At 37.0% G+C, this 15,090-nt stretch overlaps 1 protein-coding gene across 2 annotated transcripts in view; it reads right to left on the bottom strand.

Moving 5' to 3' along the window:
* Window positions 1-6,172: 6,172 nt before the first annotated feature.
* The window catches only part of DECR1 (2,4-dienoyl-CoA reductase 1), a 44,321-nt gene continuing 35,403 nt past the window's right edge, over window positions 6,173-15,090 (bottom strand). For both annotated transcript variants that reach the window (XM_002923301.4, XM_034668283.1), the window contains exons 6-10: window positions 13,710-13,809; window positions 9,384-9,456; window positions 6,942-7,088; window positions 6,431-6,493; window positions 6,173-6,328 (exon numbers count right to left, since the gene is read on the bottom strand). In XM_002923301.4, coding sequence (XP_002923347.3) covers window positions 6,269-6,328; window positions 6,431-6,493; window positions 6,942-7,088; window positions 9,384-9,456; window positions 13,710-13,809 — 443 coding nt within the window. In that variant the 3' untranslated portion in view covers window positions 6,173-6,268. The remainder of the gene's footprint in view (window positions 6,329-6,430; window positions 6,494-6,941; window positions 7,089-9,383; window positions 9,457-13,709; window positions 13,810-15,090) is intronic.

Raw genomic sequence — 15,090 nt, 5'->3', positions numbered from 1 at the left:
TAAAAAGGAAAATAACTTTCATCTCTTGTATTTTTGTTTCTTTCTCAAAAAGTCAGTTGACTTGTAACTAGTAATCAACCCAGGTGAAAATGTAGGATGCTCAAGTTATTATGGCCTAAGAAATCTAAATCTGCCTGATGCAGTGAATTATGGGATGCCTTAATAGGAGCCTCAGACATCAAGATTTACAAAGAAACTTCAAAAAAAAAAAAAAACCAAGTATTTGGGAGTTCTTTGCCTAACTGACATGATCAAATAGTTCTTCGTGAAAGATTTTCTCCAAAGAAATAGGAATATACAGATTTCCTACATTCATCTGTTCATTACGGATGAAATAGCTGTTCATTACTAAGTGTACACCAAGAGAAGAGCAAGTTTGGCACTCTTAAAATTGTAGCACCAAAGAAGAAAGAAAAACAACAGCAACAGAAAGTCTGAGAGGAGTACGTCTGGGGGACTTCCTAGAGAGCCAATAATAATTGTCATGAATCCAGCACCTGGCCTGTTGTGGTGAACTTTAACTCCTGAGCATTATCAGGGAAAGGAATTCTTACAGCTCAGCTAAATCAGTCACACTTACCTGTTAAGTGACAGGCCTGCCTCCTGGAGCAGGAAACAGAAGAGTAGAAAATGAATCTGACAGGACAAATGTAAAACAGCTCATACCTCATATCAGAAGCCAAATTCATTCCGGGTATATTACCAATCCAAATGCAAAGGTACACAGACAACAATGTATCAGGATCTCTCTCCTCTATCATGCATGGGAAGAATTCTTAACAACCAGTTATGAAAACACAGACTGAAAAATTGGATTCCTTAACAACCAATTATGAAAAAACAGATTGGAAAAACTCAAGAACTCTGTTCCCCAAAAGTCACTACTCAGAAAGTGAAAAATCAAACATGAGCGTGTAAAAAGATACTTGGGTTGGCTCAAAACCTCAGGAGTTTTCCAGGTGAGATCTGAAATTTTTCCCCATATGTGGAGAGCAAGGAGAGACTGAAGAGAGAAGCAAGCCACTCCAACTTGTAGGTACCAGATTAATAAGCAAGCGAACTTTCTTAGGAGGTTTGTCTCAGGCAGCCCCACAGGAGTAAACGCACACATACATTCACCAGAATCTTAAAGCTTATATAGAGGCCTTCACGGGCTTCAGTCACGTGTATACAGGCCGGCTGGTTTCAACAACGCATCACTGTCTCCAGGCTGCGTCCTTGAAAACCAGTGGAACCAACATTCTAAGGGTGGGGGAGGGGTGAGAAGCCTCTGCCCAGGTGCCGCTCCCCGGTCAACCAGCGGTCATGTACTCTTGACCTCCTCCAACAATTTGTAACACATATAATTGACAAAGGTACATATCCAGAGATATATAAACATTACTCCAAAAATAAATTTTAAAAAGCATAACCCATTGGGGGGCCTGGGTGGCAGAGCGGTTAGGCGTCTGCCTTCTGCTCAGGGCGCGATCCCGGCGTTATGGGATCAAGCCCCACATCAGGCTCCTCCGCTATGAGCCTGCTTCTTCCTCTCCCACTCCCCCTGCTTGTGTTCCCTCTCTCGCTGACTGTCTCTATCTCTGTCGAATAAATAAATAAAATATTTTTAAAAAAATTAAAAAAAATTAAAAAGCATAACCCAGTAGATGTGTAGGAAAGTTGAACAAACATTTCACAAATAAAAAAGATCTCTAAATAGCCAAAATAAATAAAAGGAATCTACTAGTACTCAGGAGAAATGCAAATTAAAAGAAATGGGATACTGCCATGCACTTTTCAGAAAGGTTAAAATTAAAGAGATTTTGAATGCTAAGCATTGGTGAGGATGTGGCACAATGGAAATTCTTACTGCTGGGTGGGAAGTTACATTGAGACATTTTGGAAAGCACTTTGGCAGTATCTACTAAATTTGAATATACACACACACCTTATAACCCAGCAATTTTCACTTTTAGATTTTATCAACCTGACTGAGCAAGGCCTGTATTGCCACCAAAAGAAAAGAAGAATGTTTACAGTAGCATTGTATTTGGCATAGCTGCAAACTAGAAACCCAAATGTCTCCAACAGCAGAAGGAATATGTAAGTTGTGGTATATTCATTCAATGGAATGTTATGTAGCAAGGAGAATGCATAAACAATGGATAAACAGGTAAAAACCAGAAACAGAATATATGGTGTGTGATTCTACTTATATAACAATAGTAGTTTAGCTGTGGTGTTAGAAGTCAAGATAGTACCTAGTTTTATAGAAGGGAAGTCACGATGGGAGACAAGAAAGGCTTCTGGATTTCTGGTGATATTTTGTTTTTTACATGGGTGGTGGTTACACAAGTGTATTCATTTTGTGATAATTCATGATTTGTGTGCATTAAGAAATCATACATCAAATAAAAAGTTTAAAAAAATTAATGATGAGCAGGAATTTAGGGAAGCCTCTCTGAAGAAGCCATCCCTACAAAGATCAGGAAAAGCACATTCCTAGGACAAAGTAGCACATAGTGCAAAGGTTCTAGGTCAAACAACGCCAGGAAACAGAAAGAAAGCACTGCGGCAGAGCCTGGGTCCAGGGGACAGCATGTTTGAAGCAGAGAAGGCAAGAGCTCCTCTGCCAGGGTCAACTGAGATTTTATACCAAGCGCCACTGATTCTGTCTCCAAACATACGGATTATTTTACCTCACAGTTGAGAAATGTAAGACTTCAGAAGAAAATTCAAGTTAAAGGGTTTGAAATTGAGAATGAATTTATTAAAGTCTAATAAATAGTTTTATGTCCAATAAACAAAATAATAAAATTGATCAAGAGCAAAAGAAATTTATAAGCTTTTTCCCTTGAAGGCTTTTGCAATAGAACTACATCTCATAAAGACCCTGTTATTGCCTCTAGGTTTTAAAATATGATCCCAAGAAATAGTCGAATGGGAAGGATAAGATATCGGCTGATTGAGTGACCTTAGACAAGTCATAACTTCCCTGAGCTCTGTTTCCTCAGTTATAAAATGAAGGGGTTAAGACATATCTTCTAAGGTTTCCCAGCTCTACATTCTATTATTCAAAGTCACTTAAATTTTTGCCGCTTTAGTTTTTTCCACAAGAACAATATAACAACAGATGTTACTCCATACCTGAAACATTTCCTGGAGGTGTTTTCATATATTAATTGTAAGATTGGTGATATTGTTACCAACAGTCCTCACTTTAATTTACTAAGGACTAACTCTTCCATTAGAGCATGGAAGTAAGACCCTTCACGAAGATACTAAGTAGAATGACAAAGTAACAATTCTTAAGGTGAAACATTAATATGGTTACAGCCCCAAGGTGGTATGTCATTAAATATAGTGACTATTCATCAATAATATCTCTTTCACACTTCCTAAAAACATTTCTTTGTTTGGAAGAAATTTCAATCAATTGATATCCTCATAATTTCTCTTCTCTGGCCTTCTCTTCCATGCTTACAAGCTTTTCTTCCTCATTCATCATTTATAATAGAATATAACAATGAGGGGGCACCTGGGTGGCGCAGTCAGTTAAGCATCCCACTCTTGGTTTCAGCTAAGGTCAAGATCACAGAGTCCTAGGATCCAGTCCCACATCCGGTTCCACACTCAGTGCAGAAATCTGCTAAAGTTTCTCTCTCCCTCTCTCTCTGCCCCTCACCCTTGCTCTCTCTTAAATAAATAAATAAATCTTAAATATATATATATTATATATTTATATAATATATATTTTTATATTTATATATATAAATATATATATATAATGAAGCAAACTCTAAGAGAAGATTAATAGAAGACAAATGTGTTTAAAAATTGGACAAAACAAAATTTTTACAAGACCCAATTAAGACACGAATAGGTAAAAAAGGCAAACAGAACATTCAGAAGTGTAGGAAAGTATTCAATATACCCAATAAATAAACACAAGCTTGAAGAGAAGGTATCTTTTTTACTTATGAAATTAGTACATAGCTTGAAAATGAGAATATCCCATGTTGGTAGCTATTTGTTGAAACTGACACTATCACACACAGCTTAGGGTGTTCTAAACCCATATAAATCTTAGGAATAACAACTTGAAAATGTGTTTCAAGGTTTTTAAAAGCTTCATAACCTTTGATTAATAATATTACTTCCAGAAATCTGTCATGAGGAAAAAATTCCAAATTCTAAAATGTTTCATACACAAAGATATTCATCACAGTTTTTTATATATTATACTGAAAATAAAAATAACCTAATTCCAAGAAAAAAGAATTAAGTGAAGTATGATATACGTAAACCATGAAATACAAAAAATCATCTTTATGAGAAAAACAATATCTTATTTATCATACAAGCTAAACTGTTAAAAAAAAGAGGAAAGTTGAAAAAACACTGGAAAAATGATGTTTATAAAGTTATAAAAATGTAAACACTGAATAGTAATTTAAACAAAATTAGGGATATGGTTTTATGGGTAGATTTAGTGGAGGGACAGAGTATATTCTAGAAAAAAAAAGAAAAAAAAAACCCAAACTCAAAAAAGCTAAAGAGCCTACTATGGAAAGAGAGCTTGGAGAGAGGACTGTGGTAGTACTCTTTCTGTGCGAATTATATAAACAAATTACTTTCACAAAATATAAAATTAAATAAAAAAGCCAAAGACTGAAAATAAATATACCGAACTATTAACAGAAATTATCTTTAGGAAGTTAGTCTTTAATGTTTTCTATTCATTTGTATTCATTTCTCAAGTTTTTTATGATAACCAAGTCTTAAAAGTGATAGAATGACAGAAGGGCCCACCTTTCATTTGCATGTTTTACATTTTACAGTGTTTTCACTTGTTTCACTTCCCTTAATCCTTATGAGAACTCCACAAAGCAGATATTGAAATCTTGAATTTTGCAAGGAGAAGAATAAGAAGCAATGAAACTTATACAAGCTCATTTATATAATTACTGGCATCCTTTTTTTTTCTGCTATACTGTAAGAGGTATTGATAATTTGAAAAAGAACATGTAGGCAGACAAGAAGAAAATGCGTTAAGGATAAAATGCAGAATGTGCCTGCACTTCGAGAGTGTGAAGAAAAGCCCAGTATGACTGAGAATGTCAAGGCCACTTATTCCAAACCTACAACGCTACCCATTTACATACACAATTTAATGTAAATTATGTACACAATTAACTGTGAATGTAGTAAGTGTTTCCATGTGGGGCTTACAGCATATATACTCAAACAGGGAAACTAGATTCCTCTGCAGATCTATTCAGAGGAGCTTAGATGGAGGTTGGTCCCCTCTCTTGCTAATTTGAGCAATGGAGACAGTCAGTCTAGTGAGCATGTTTATGAGTGATTCCTGTGAAAGCAAAATAGACCTTTTTTTTAATATAAGCTCAAAATTATAACTATATACATTTGAGACTGTGGGTTTATTATTTGATTCTCAGGATGATAAATTAGTCAAACCAAATATAAAACGAAATGAAATTATACACACATATATTTTATAAGCTTGTTCATTGTCTCTACCTAGAGAAATCTACTCTTCTTTTAAAGCTGAGATGGAATGCTATCTCCTAGGTGTCACTTTCTCTACACTCTGGAGACAGAATGAATTACTTCCTCCTCCACGCTTTAACACGACTGGAATAATATTTATCACATTGCATCACAAATAATTATTTGTAGGTCTCTCTCTCCTTCTAGATAATGTTTCAAGAAGGCAAAGGCTGTAGATTGTTCATGGTGTATCCTCAGTACCAAATAAAATGCCAGTCTATAAAATAGGTCCCAGCAAAAGTTTGTTTGATGAGCTCTCTAGAGAAGAAAATTCACAAGCCCAGTGAAAAGGAAATACAATGGAAGGGCCGAGTCCATTACATCAGAGTCCATTAAATTTACTGTGAACCTTCTACTTCCTTGTTTTAGGCCCCATCACCAGAGGCGTGGTTTAATACATAACTCAAATGCTATTTCAATTAATATTCTCCTGATTTTTCCAGGTTATAATACATTTCTTTCGCAGCACTTCCAAGCACTTTACCTCTACCAAAGCCTTCTCTTACTTGCCTTCTTTTAACTCTTAAGAAAAATTTTGAAGGGAAAATATCCCATCTTACATATCTCTTAATATACACTGTCTACCTACTGCTGGCCGGGCACATGATACACACTCAGTCCATGTTTGTTAAGTAACAATTTATTAAACTTGAAAATAATTCAAAAGATCATAGACTGTATCATTTCCATCGTAACCAAGATGAAGGCCAGAGTGGTCTTAGGAGCCTTTTGTCTTCCTGATGAGTCCTTCCATTACATCCCACTGCTCCTTGGTGACCTAACACAAACAGAAAAAGGCAATTTTATGTGGTTCTTGCATATTTTTAAAGCTTGGTATCTTAGCTGCTAATATTATATTATATTCACAAAGCGACATTACCTTCCTCAGACTGTTGAATTCCCCTGAAATAAATACTTCCTCTCCACCATCAAATCTAATGACCTGAAAAAAAAAATAGTAAAAACTCTGCAACTAACTCCTTTTAAAAAGTTTCTGAACCATTAGCCATTTTCCTATCTTAATTGGATGGAACATCTCCTTGGCACTTTCAGTCAAAGCCCAAAGTTTGAAGACAAAAGTCATGATTAAACGTAACCTGATTTACTCATTTTAGAATCTTCTTTCCCCCATCTCCACAATTTCAAATATTACCTGATATTAAAGATCATCTTAAAGGCATGTCTACCAGAGTAATTGGCATTTAATAAAATTAATTTATCAATGAACAAACTCCACAGGCTAAACAATCTATATTAATATTGTTATATTATTTACAGCTAAATAAATATTTAAATCATATTTATATGCAATATTGTCAGGAATGGTTCCACAATATGCCTTCCCACACCAAGTCCATCTCCCCAAGAAGTCAAGAGAACACAATACTTACTGCCCCATTAATCCAAGAAGCATAATCACTACAAAGGAAAGCAGCAAGATTTGCAAGTTCTTCCACAGTTCCTAGCCGACCACAAGGAATTCTAGCAATCATTTCTTTCTCAAATGTTCCAGTTGGGTCAAGACGACTAAAGGCACCCTTAGAAATTAAGAAAATAGTGAGGTTGTATTAAACAAATTTAAGAAACAAGTTTGCATGAAATGGAATATTACTATGGCAGCCTGTTCATACCTCAGGCCTTGTAAACAACAGATAATTTTGCCAAATTCTTCCATAGTCACTTCAGCTCAAAACAGGTCATTTTATCAATACTGACCTAAAAAATCACCAGAAAATACAAACTTTCTACCTTTCTACCTTCATCTGTAAAATGAGGAGACCTGTCTTTCACTACCTTGCAAAACTGTTGGAAGCATCAAATGAGAAAATGTATATGAAAGTACTCTGAAATCCATTCAAGCTTAGTGTGGTGGACATAGTGGTACTAATGTTGTTTGATTGAATAATCACAGAAGAGTGACCTAAGCAGAAAACCTTTAAAAGGAAATTCCTTTTCTTCTTTCTTCTCAAAATAATTGGAAAAGAAGAAAACAAGTGTGTAGGAATATTAAATTCAAGTAGATTCTAGAGCGGGGAAAAAAAAACAACCCTGTAACTTAATTTGCCAATCAATGTCTGTCTTCTGCTAATGATGTGAAGGTGAAGGCCAAGATGAAGTATGAACGTGCACTGATTAAAAAAAAAAAAAAAAGATTGAATTTCTCTGTACCAGTGCCTGAAAGTCTAGGTGATAGTTTTCTTCAATAAAACAGGTAAGAGACAGAGCAAGCTCTCAGGAGACTTCTTGTGAGCCCTCCAGCCCTCCTGCCCTTCCTGGGCAGGTATAAACCTGCAGAGACGAAGGGTAGCAACAGGTCCCAATCCTGACGCTGTTGGGATTGCTATGGAGTTTCTACACTTCAGTTTTCATCTCTTTAAAGCTTGTTACTTGTGTACAACTGACACCGCTACTGCTACACTGTAAGCTTCTTGATGGTAGGTACTCTGTCACAAATGTTTCGTATCTTTCTCAATACCTTTGCACACAGCACTCAATAAATACATTTTAAATAAATAAATAAAATGCAGGTGATCTTTCCTAGAGACCGGGGTCCTAAAAAGAAGCTTCTGTGACTCCAAGGTTCTCTTCAGAGAGTGCCCAGCATAGGGCTGCCCTGAAACGTGTTTTAATGTATGCTTTTGAGTTATTTTTCCATTAATTGTATTAGATTCTTTATTACTGGAGTGACAAACAAGATAATCAAGTTTCACTCACTCAAGTAGTCCTTCTTTCCGTTTTCCACCCTTTAAACTGCTAAATAAACTAATGCACGGGGCGCCTGGGTGGCTCAGTCAGTTAAGTATCTGCCTTTGGCTCAGGTCATGAACCTGGGGTCCTGGGGTCCTGGGGTCCTGGGATCGAGCCCTGCGTCAGGCTCCCTGCTCAGCAGAGACCCTGCTTCTCCCTCTCCCTCTGCCTGCCACTCTGCCTACTTGTGCTCTCTGTTAAATAACTAACTAACTAACTAACTAACTAAATAAATAAATAAATAAAATAAACTAATGCAGCCATGTCCATATTGATATTTAATACCCAGAACAACCTACATTCCAAATGCTCCTTAGCATTATTTTCTAAGGTATTCATACAACCAAAACAAGTTATCATACTTCATCTAAGCCTTCGGAGCTACAGGTCAGTTGAGATTGTAAATTCCTGCTTTACATAAAAACAAAAAGTGAGAGTGAAGTTATCTGAGGCACTGTGAGAGAACACAGAAAGTGTGGGCCTTCTGACTGTAACAGCATTGTGATCATTACGAGTTGCAATGAGTATCTGTAAGCATTATTGATTACAGGAGAAATGCACACCATCAGAAAGATTTGTAATCAGAGAGAGGTGGGAGTTAAAAGACATGCATATCTGAGTGAAAGTGAAAGGCACAGACATGAGTCAAAGAAAATGCTACCTCTAGCAAGACCAAGGCTGTATGAAAACTTTCTAGAAGATCTCTTAAAATAAAAATATACTTACATTTCCATGAACTAAAAAAAAGATGTCAATCAAAGTAAGAATCCATAAAATATGGTGAGGATTAAGAAATATAGGTTAATAACAGATTACTGAAGCAAATCAGACAAAATACCAAAATGGATGGCACAAAAGATCCCAGAAGATTAAGCTGTTGAAATAGATCTTATCAAGAAGTTACATAGCTGTTGTATTCCTGCCCACCTCCTTATTTATACTGACCAATGGCAAAGCCCTCTTCCCTACCACCAAGGCTCCAAACTCAGGCATCTCTGATAAGTCCTGCACACAACAGTCAGAATATTTCTATCAATGTTTCATTCCTTAATCATTCAGGAGATAACAGGCAAACTAAAACTTACTTTTGTTTTTATAGGCCCTGGTTGTATCACATTAAATCGCAGTCCATATTTACCCCATTCAGCTGCAAGAGACCTAAAAATTAAAATATCACCAATATTTTAATATTCTAAAATACTATACTATACGTTAAAAATACTAATAACCAGACTCACTGTATGCTTATTATATGCCAGAGTCTACAACTGCAACAAGTAGCGACTATTATCATTCCCCATGCTGCAGACAAGCAAACTGAGGCACAGAGAGATGAAATCATTTGCTGAGTCATATGGCTAGTGAATTAACCTCAAATGGTCTAGCTCCAGAGTTTGTGCTTCAATCACTCTGCTGTAATATCTACCATTTGCATCTTAGTGTCCTTAATCACAATGCTATATTACCCACCACTTACATTTTAGAACTAAGTCTAATATCAAAATACATTAAGTATCAAAATTTAGCATAAAGAGGTGAGAGAATCATGCCCCTCCCCTACATTTTCTGGAGTTCAGTGCAACATGTACTATTTATATATAGTACATTGGATTACAATGTTTGCAACATCATGAGTCCTTTTAAGTAAGAGATGGATTACATAGATATAAAATATTAACCACATCCATGTTTAACGAGGCTTTAATACAATTGCTGCACTGCACTCAAAGGGAAATAGGAATCTAACAAAATCTTACTAAATGTCACGAAGCAAAATACAACAATAGCAAACACAGAAACTTAAAGCAATCTGTTTTAAAATCCTACTTGATAGACAGGTCTAACTTTTAATATCTAACTCATTTTAGGACTTTTTATTCATTTGTACATCTGTGTGTATATATACTGAATCCAGTTTTAAAAAACGACTTAAGGTAACAACTTTCAAAAATACATATAAACACAAATGAGGAAGATAAAATCATTTAAAGGAAAGAGAGACAGAAAAAAAGAAGGAAGCAGGAAGGGAGAAAGGAATTGAAAAACAGATAAGGAACAATAAAGGAGCCAAGAACTGAGCTAATACCTAAATGTTTTGTGGCATTCCATACAATCACAATAGGTGGGTCACAAATTTGCATCCATTCTTTCCAAGATGCCATGCAAAAAAGGTAAGCCTAATCAGTTACACACTTTGAAGTGCCCATAAGGGAAAGGGAAACTAATTTCTCAGGAAAAGCACAACCGTTCCTGATAAAAAAAAAATCAGAAAAATATTTCTTTCAAGAAGAATTCTAAAATGAAAATTGTGTAATACAGTAAGACAATACTGTATCTTTGCCATAAATACAAAGAGATTAAGTCTTATGAAACTATAAGATATCAATTAATATAGTTGACAAGATCACTTGAAAGGCTAATTTGGCAAAACTCATTCTACAGGATAGGGGACAAGTGCTCCAAGTACAGTCTGTTAATCTATCTTAACCCACAGGGGCATTTTAGAGAATGGGTCAACTGCATCCCTTTCAGGCAAATCATACATAAAAATTGCTTCCCTGAGTGATGGTTTTGACAGAATCCACGGCCATACCTCCCCTTGGCATGTACTTATAGTGAGCCGGCTCCAAATTGCTAGGGAAGTAGCAACTTCGTGTCTTAACAGAATTACAGGCTGAGCAAGTTTATAGCGTCCTGAAAAACTAAGTAACCTAGTGAGGAAATCTGCCTAGAGAAAAAGCCATCCTGTCACTGCTCAGAGGTGCCAACAGATACCCTTTGTCCAGTCCTAGCTCTCATTAAATTAGCTTATATTCTAAAGAACTACTGTAACATGATAAGAAATCCACCTCATTAGTTTATTCTGCATATTAAGATGTAAGCACAATATCAATAATGCTAGCCATTATTGTTGTTAAATCAACATATGCTTGTTGTGGGGCGCCTGGGTGGCACAGCGGTTAAGCGTCTGCCTTCAGCTCAGGGCGTGATCCCGGCGTTCTGGGATCGAGCCCCACATCAGGCTCTTCCGCTATGAGCCTGCTTCTTCCTCTCCCACTCCCTGCTTGTGTTCCCTCTCTCGCTGGCTGTCTCTATCTCTGTCAAATAAATAAATAAAATCTTTAAAAAAAAAACCAAAAAACAAAAAACAAAACAAAAAAAAACATATGCTTATTGTGTACTTAGTATGGGTTAACATTCTGTGTTATTTACGCTCAAAGGAAGGCAGTTTCTGCTCTCAAGAGAGCAGTCTTTCTCTCTCAAGGGAGGTTAGCTTCATAGTATAATACACTAGTTACTTTGCTGGGAATTGTGCAATGTGTGCCATGGCTGCTTACAGGAAAAAGTACCTAAGTCTATTGAGAGTGAGAGGGAAGGCTTCCTGGAGGAGGTGACATTTGAGTTGACACTTGAAGAAGGATCAGGAGTTTACTGTGGGAGGGCAAAATGGAGGAAAAGATGGGACATAATAGGGCATAGAATGGAGAAAAAAGACAGCCCAGGCATATGGGCCAGTATGAGTGAAGGACAAAGGCACAAACAACATGCCATATTTGGGAACCTACAAGGCCTCATCCGGTATGACTGTGTCCTATAAAGTATGAGAAGAGGACTGACGGGAACTCAGGCTGGAGAGGAAGTACACATTTACCGAGCATCTACTCCATGCAATATGCTACACAATAACAAAACAAAACCAAACCCAAGCAGCACAGAATCACAGTTTTAAAGGATACGACACTGACACCTCTAACAAGACCAAAGGTCCTAAGAAGACAAATACTGATACTGTACAAATGATGCCAAAATAGTCAGGTTCTAATTCCTTATTTCCAATGTCATCTGACCTTAAAAAAAGGTAATTACCTCTATTCACACTAAGATTCCACTTCTAAGTATAGTAACATGTCTTTTTATCTCAAACAAATGTGTATTACTGATTTCAATGTTGAAAAGTATTCTGGGACTACTGGAAGAAGAGAATAATGATGTTTCGGCAGACACTGAGCACCAGCCATGCACCAGGTCCTGCTAAGAAATAAGTATACCGAGATGAATAAGGTATGGTCCCTCCCTCACAGAACTCACATCCTAGTGGGGAGGTCACATAGCTTTAACAATATGTTTGAAAGCAGGCTTGCATGTCCTGCTCTGTGTCCCTACCATATTGGTACATGACCTTCATTTTAGAACCTGTAACAATGGATAGCATTTATTTATTAGCGTGTTAGTCTTCTCACTAGATTGAAATAAAGTTTTAAGGTGCAGAGAGTAGAGAATAATTAATTCTGTTCTAAAGAAATGAAAGAAAACATCCTAGAGGAGGTGATGTGATGAGAGCCTTGAAAGTAGGGAAAATAGCACAGCAAATTCCAATAGCAGCCTAACCCAGACAGAGAGAGATGAAAATGCATGGCATATTTAGGGAAATACAGAGCAGTTCAATGGAGATTAAAACACAAGAAAAATAGTATAAGGCTATCCACCCAGCTGAGGATGAGAACGATTCTACTTCTATCAATACCCTATCCCTGGACCTAGCACAGTGCCAGGCACACAAAAGGGTCACAATAAACATTTATCCAATTAATCAATGAATAAACAAAGGCCAGGGACAAGTTTATTTAGAATACCATACTGAGGTTTGGCTTTTATTCCAAAGAGGAATGAAAAAATGATCTAAGATTTTAGCTACGGAGTATCATAAGCAGACGTATTTTTAGAAAGATGATTCTGGTGGGAATATGAATAAAAAATAAAGAGGGGAGAGACTGGTAGCAGAGAAACACATTATAGGGTTATTACAGTAAGCCATGATGAGAACCTACATTATAACAAAGACAGTGGAAAAGGCCAATGGGGAACAAATTCAAAAAGCAATCATATGCTGCTGAGAAAAGGCTGCAAGATCTGACAAGTGGTCACTGATTTATGTTAGTCCTATTAATCTGGCACAGCAGGTACAATAAAAGAATGAAGGTGTGTTTAACAGACATCAGAAATAGCACTGATAAAGATATATGGGAGAGCAAAAAGGCTATAGTCCTGTGCTATCTAATATGGCAGCTACTAGCTACATGTGGCTATTTAATCTTAATTTTAAAGTAATTTAAATTAAATAAAATTTAGTTTCTCTGTGACAGTAGCCACAATTCAAGGGTTTCATATGTGGCTATTGGATAGGGCAGATTTATAAAACATTTCCATCACTGCAGAAAGTTCTATTGGACAGTGCTAATAAAGACAAACAGGACTCATCCAAGAGATAGAATGTCTGTTTCCAAGTGAATCCAAGTCCATCTTTGCTTTACTTTTCTCTGGATGGAGACGAGAAAGGAGAAATGAAGCTCCATGAACTACCCAAGTACATTATCTATCTTCGGTGATGGGATTAACATAGTAGTACTCACTTGCTCATGGCTTCCACTCCTGCTTTGGCAGAAGCACTTGGTACTACAAAACCTGACCCACTTTCAGCATAGATGGTTGTAATAGCCAGAAATGCTGCTCCTGAAATTTGAAAGGGATACAGTGTAATTAACAAAAGAGCTAAGTCAATTCACATCAGGGAAACATGATTTACAAGAATGGGATCTGATTCAAGAGGATATAACAAAAATGTATCATGCTTTAAACTTCAGTAACCCTAAATTAATGAGAGAGAAATCTAATAAAATTGTTACATCTTTCTAGTAATCTTGCTGCTATTCAAATGACCCAGCCTGTGCTTACTTCAAATTCTATGTCAGGTGAGTCAAGACAGTGACCCAAAACTCAAGAGGCATGGCCCTATAACCCCCTGCACAATCAGCTGGGTGGGATTTCCATTAACTAAGCACCCACTTAAATAAGAATAAATCAGGGACACCTGGGTGGCTCAGTCGATTAAGCGTCTGCCTTCAGCTCAGGTCATGATCCCAGAATCCTGGGATGTAGTCCCACCTTGGGCTCTCTGCTCGGTGGGGAGCCTGCTTCTCCCCCTGTCTGCCACTCCCCCTGCTTGTGCTCTCCCTCTTCGACAAATAAATAAATAAAATCTTTTTAAAAAATTAGACTAAATCAGAATCAAAACTATATTAGCAGGGACTTGACTTCCAGCCATGATGGACTTGTACTCATCCTGTAAATATCAAGAAAACTGTATAAGATATATAATTATATGATACAACTACTTTCAGATACTGTACAGCAAGTAGGCAAAGACAATGATCCCTGAGAGAAGAAACATGAAATGAGCCCTAAGGTCACCCCAGATTTTTGCCTGAAGGCACTATACATATACTATATACTATACAATACACTATGGTGTATACTGCAAACATACACATACTATATATGTGTGTGTGTATATATATAGTACATATATCCATACTGTACACTACACATACTCGATACACACTGTATCCATACTATACACTATACAGACTGTGAGATAAGGAGGAGAAATACAAGCAAAACATAGCATTCTCACTGAGTTGAGGACACAGAGATCAGAGTTTGGGGAGACTGAGGAAGCTGGAATTTGTGAGCAGAGTTCCTGCAAAGAGGGAAGTATGCAGAGATAGAGCTCCATAAATCTGCATAGTATCTCATCAAGTCTTTGGCCAAATATCAAGCTGTACATGTTTAGGGTGAGATTCCATTACACCAGGCAAAGAACCGTGAGGGAGCTGTAAGATGAACAATTCCCAGAGCTCACACAGGCTGGGAGGTGAGTTCTAATAGCACCACTGAACATCCAGGACTTTCAGTGGAGAATTCAGACAGGCCAGGCCTTATGATGAGAGTTAA

This window comes from Ailuropoda melanoleuca, chromosome 9, assembly GCF_002007445.2.
Source record: "Ailuropoda melanoleuca isolate Jingjing chromosome 9, ASM200744v2, whole genome shotgun sequence".
Classification (NCBI taxonomy): Eukaryota; Metazoa; Chordata; class Mammalia; order Carnivora; family Ursidae; genus Ailuropoda; species Ailuropoda melanoleuca.
Note: the sequence above shows the minus strand (reverse complement) of the source record. Positions and strands in the feature narration are given on the sequence as shown.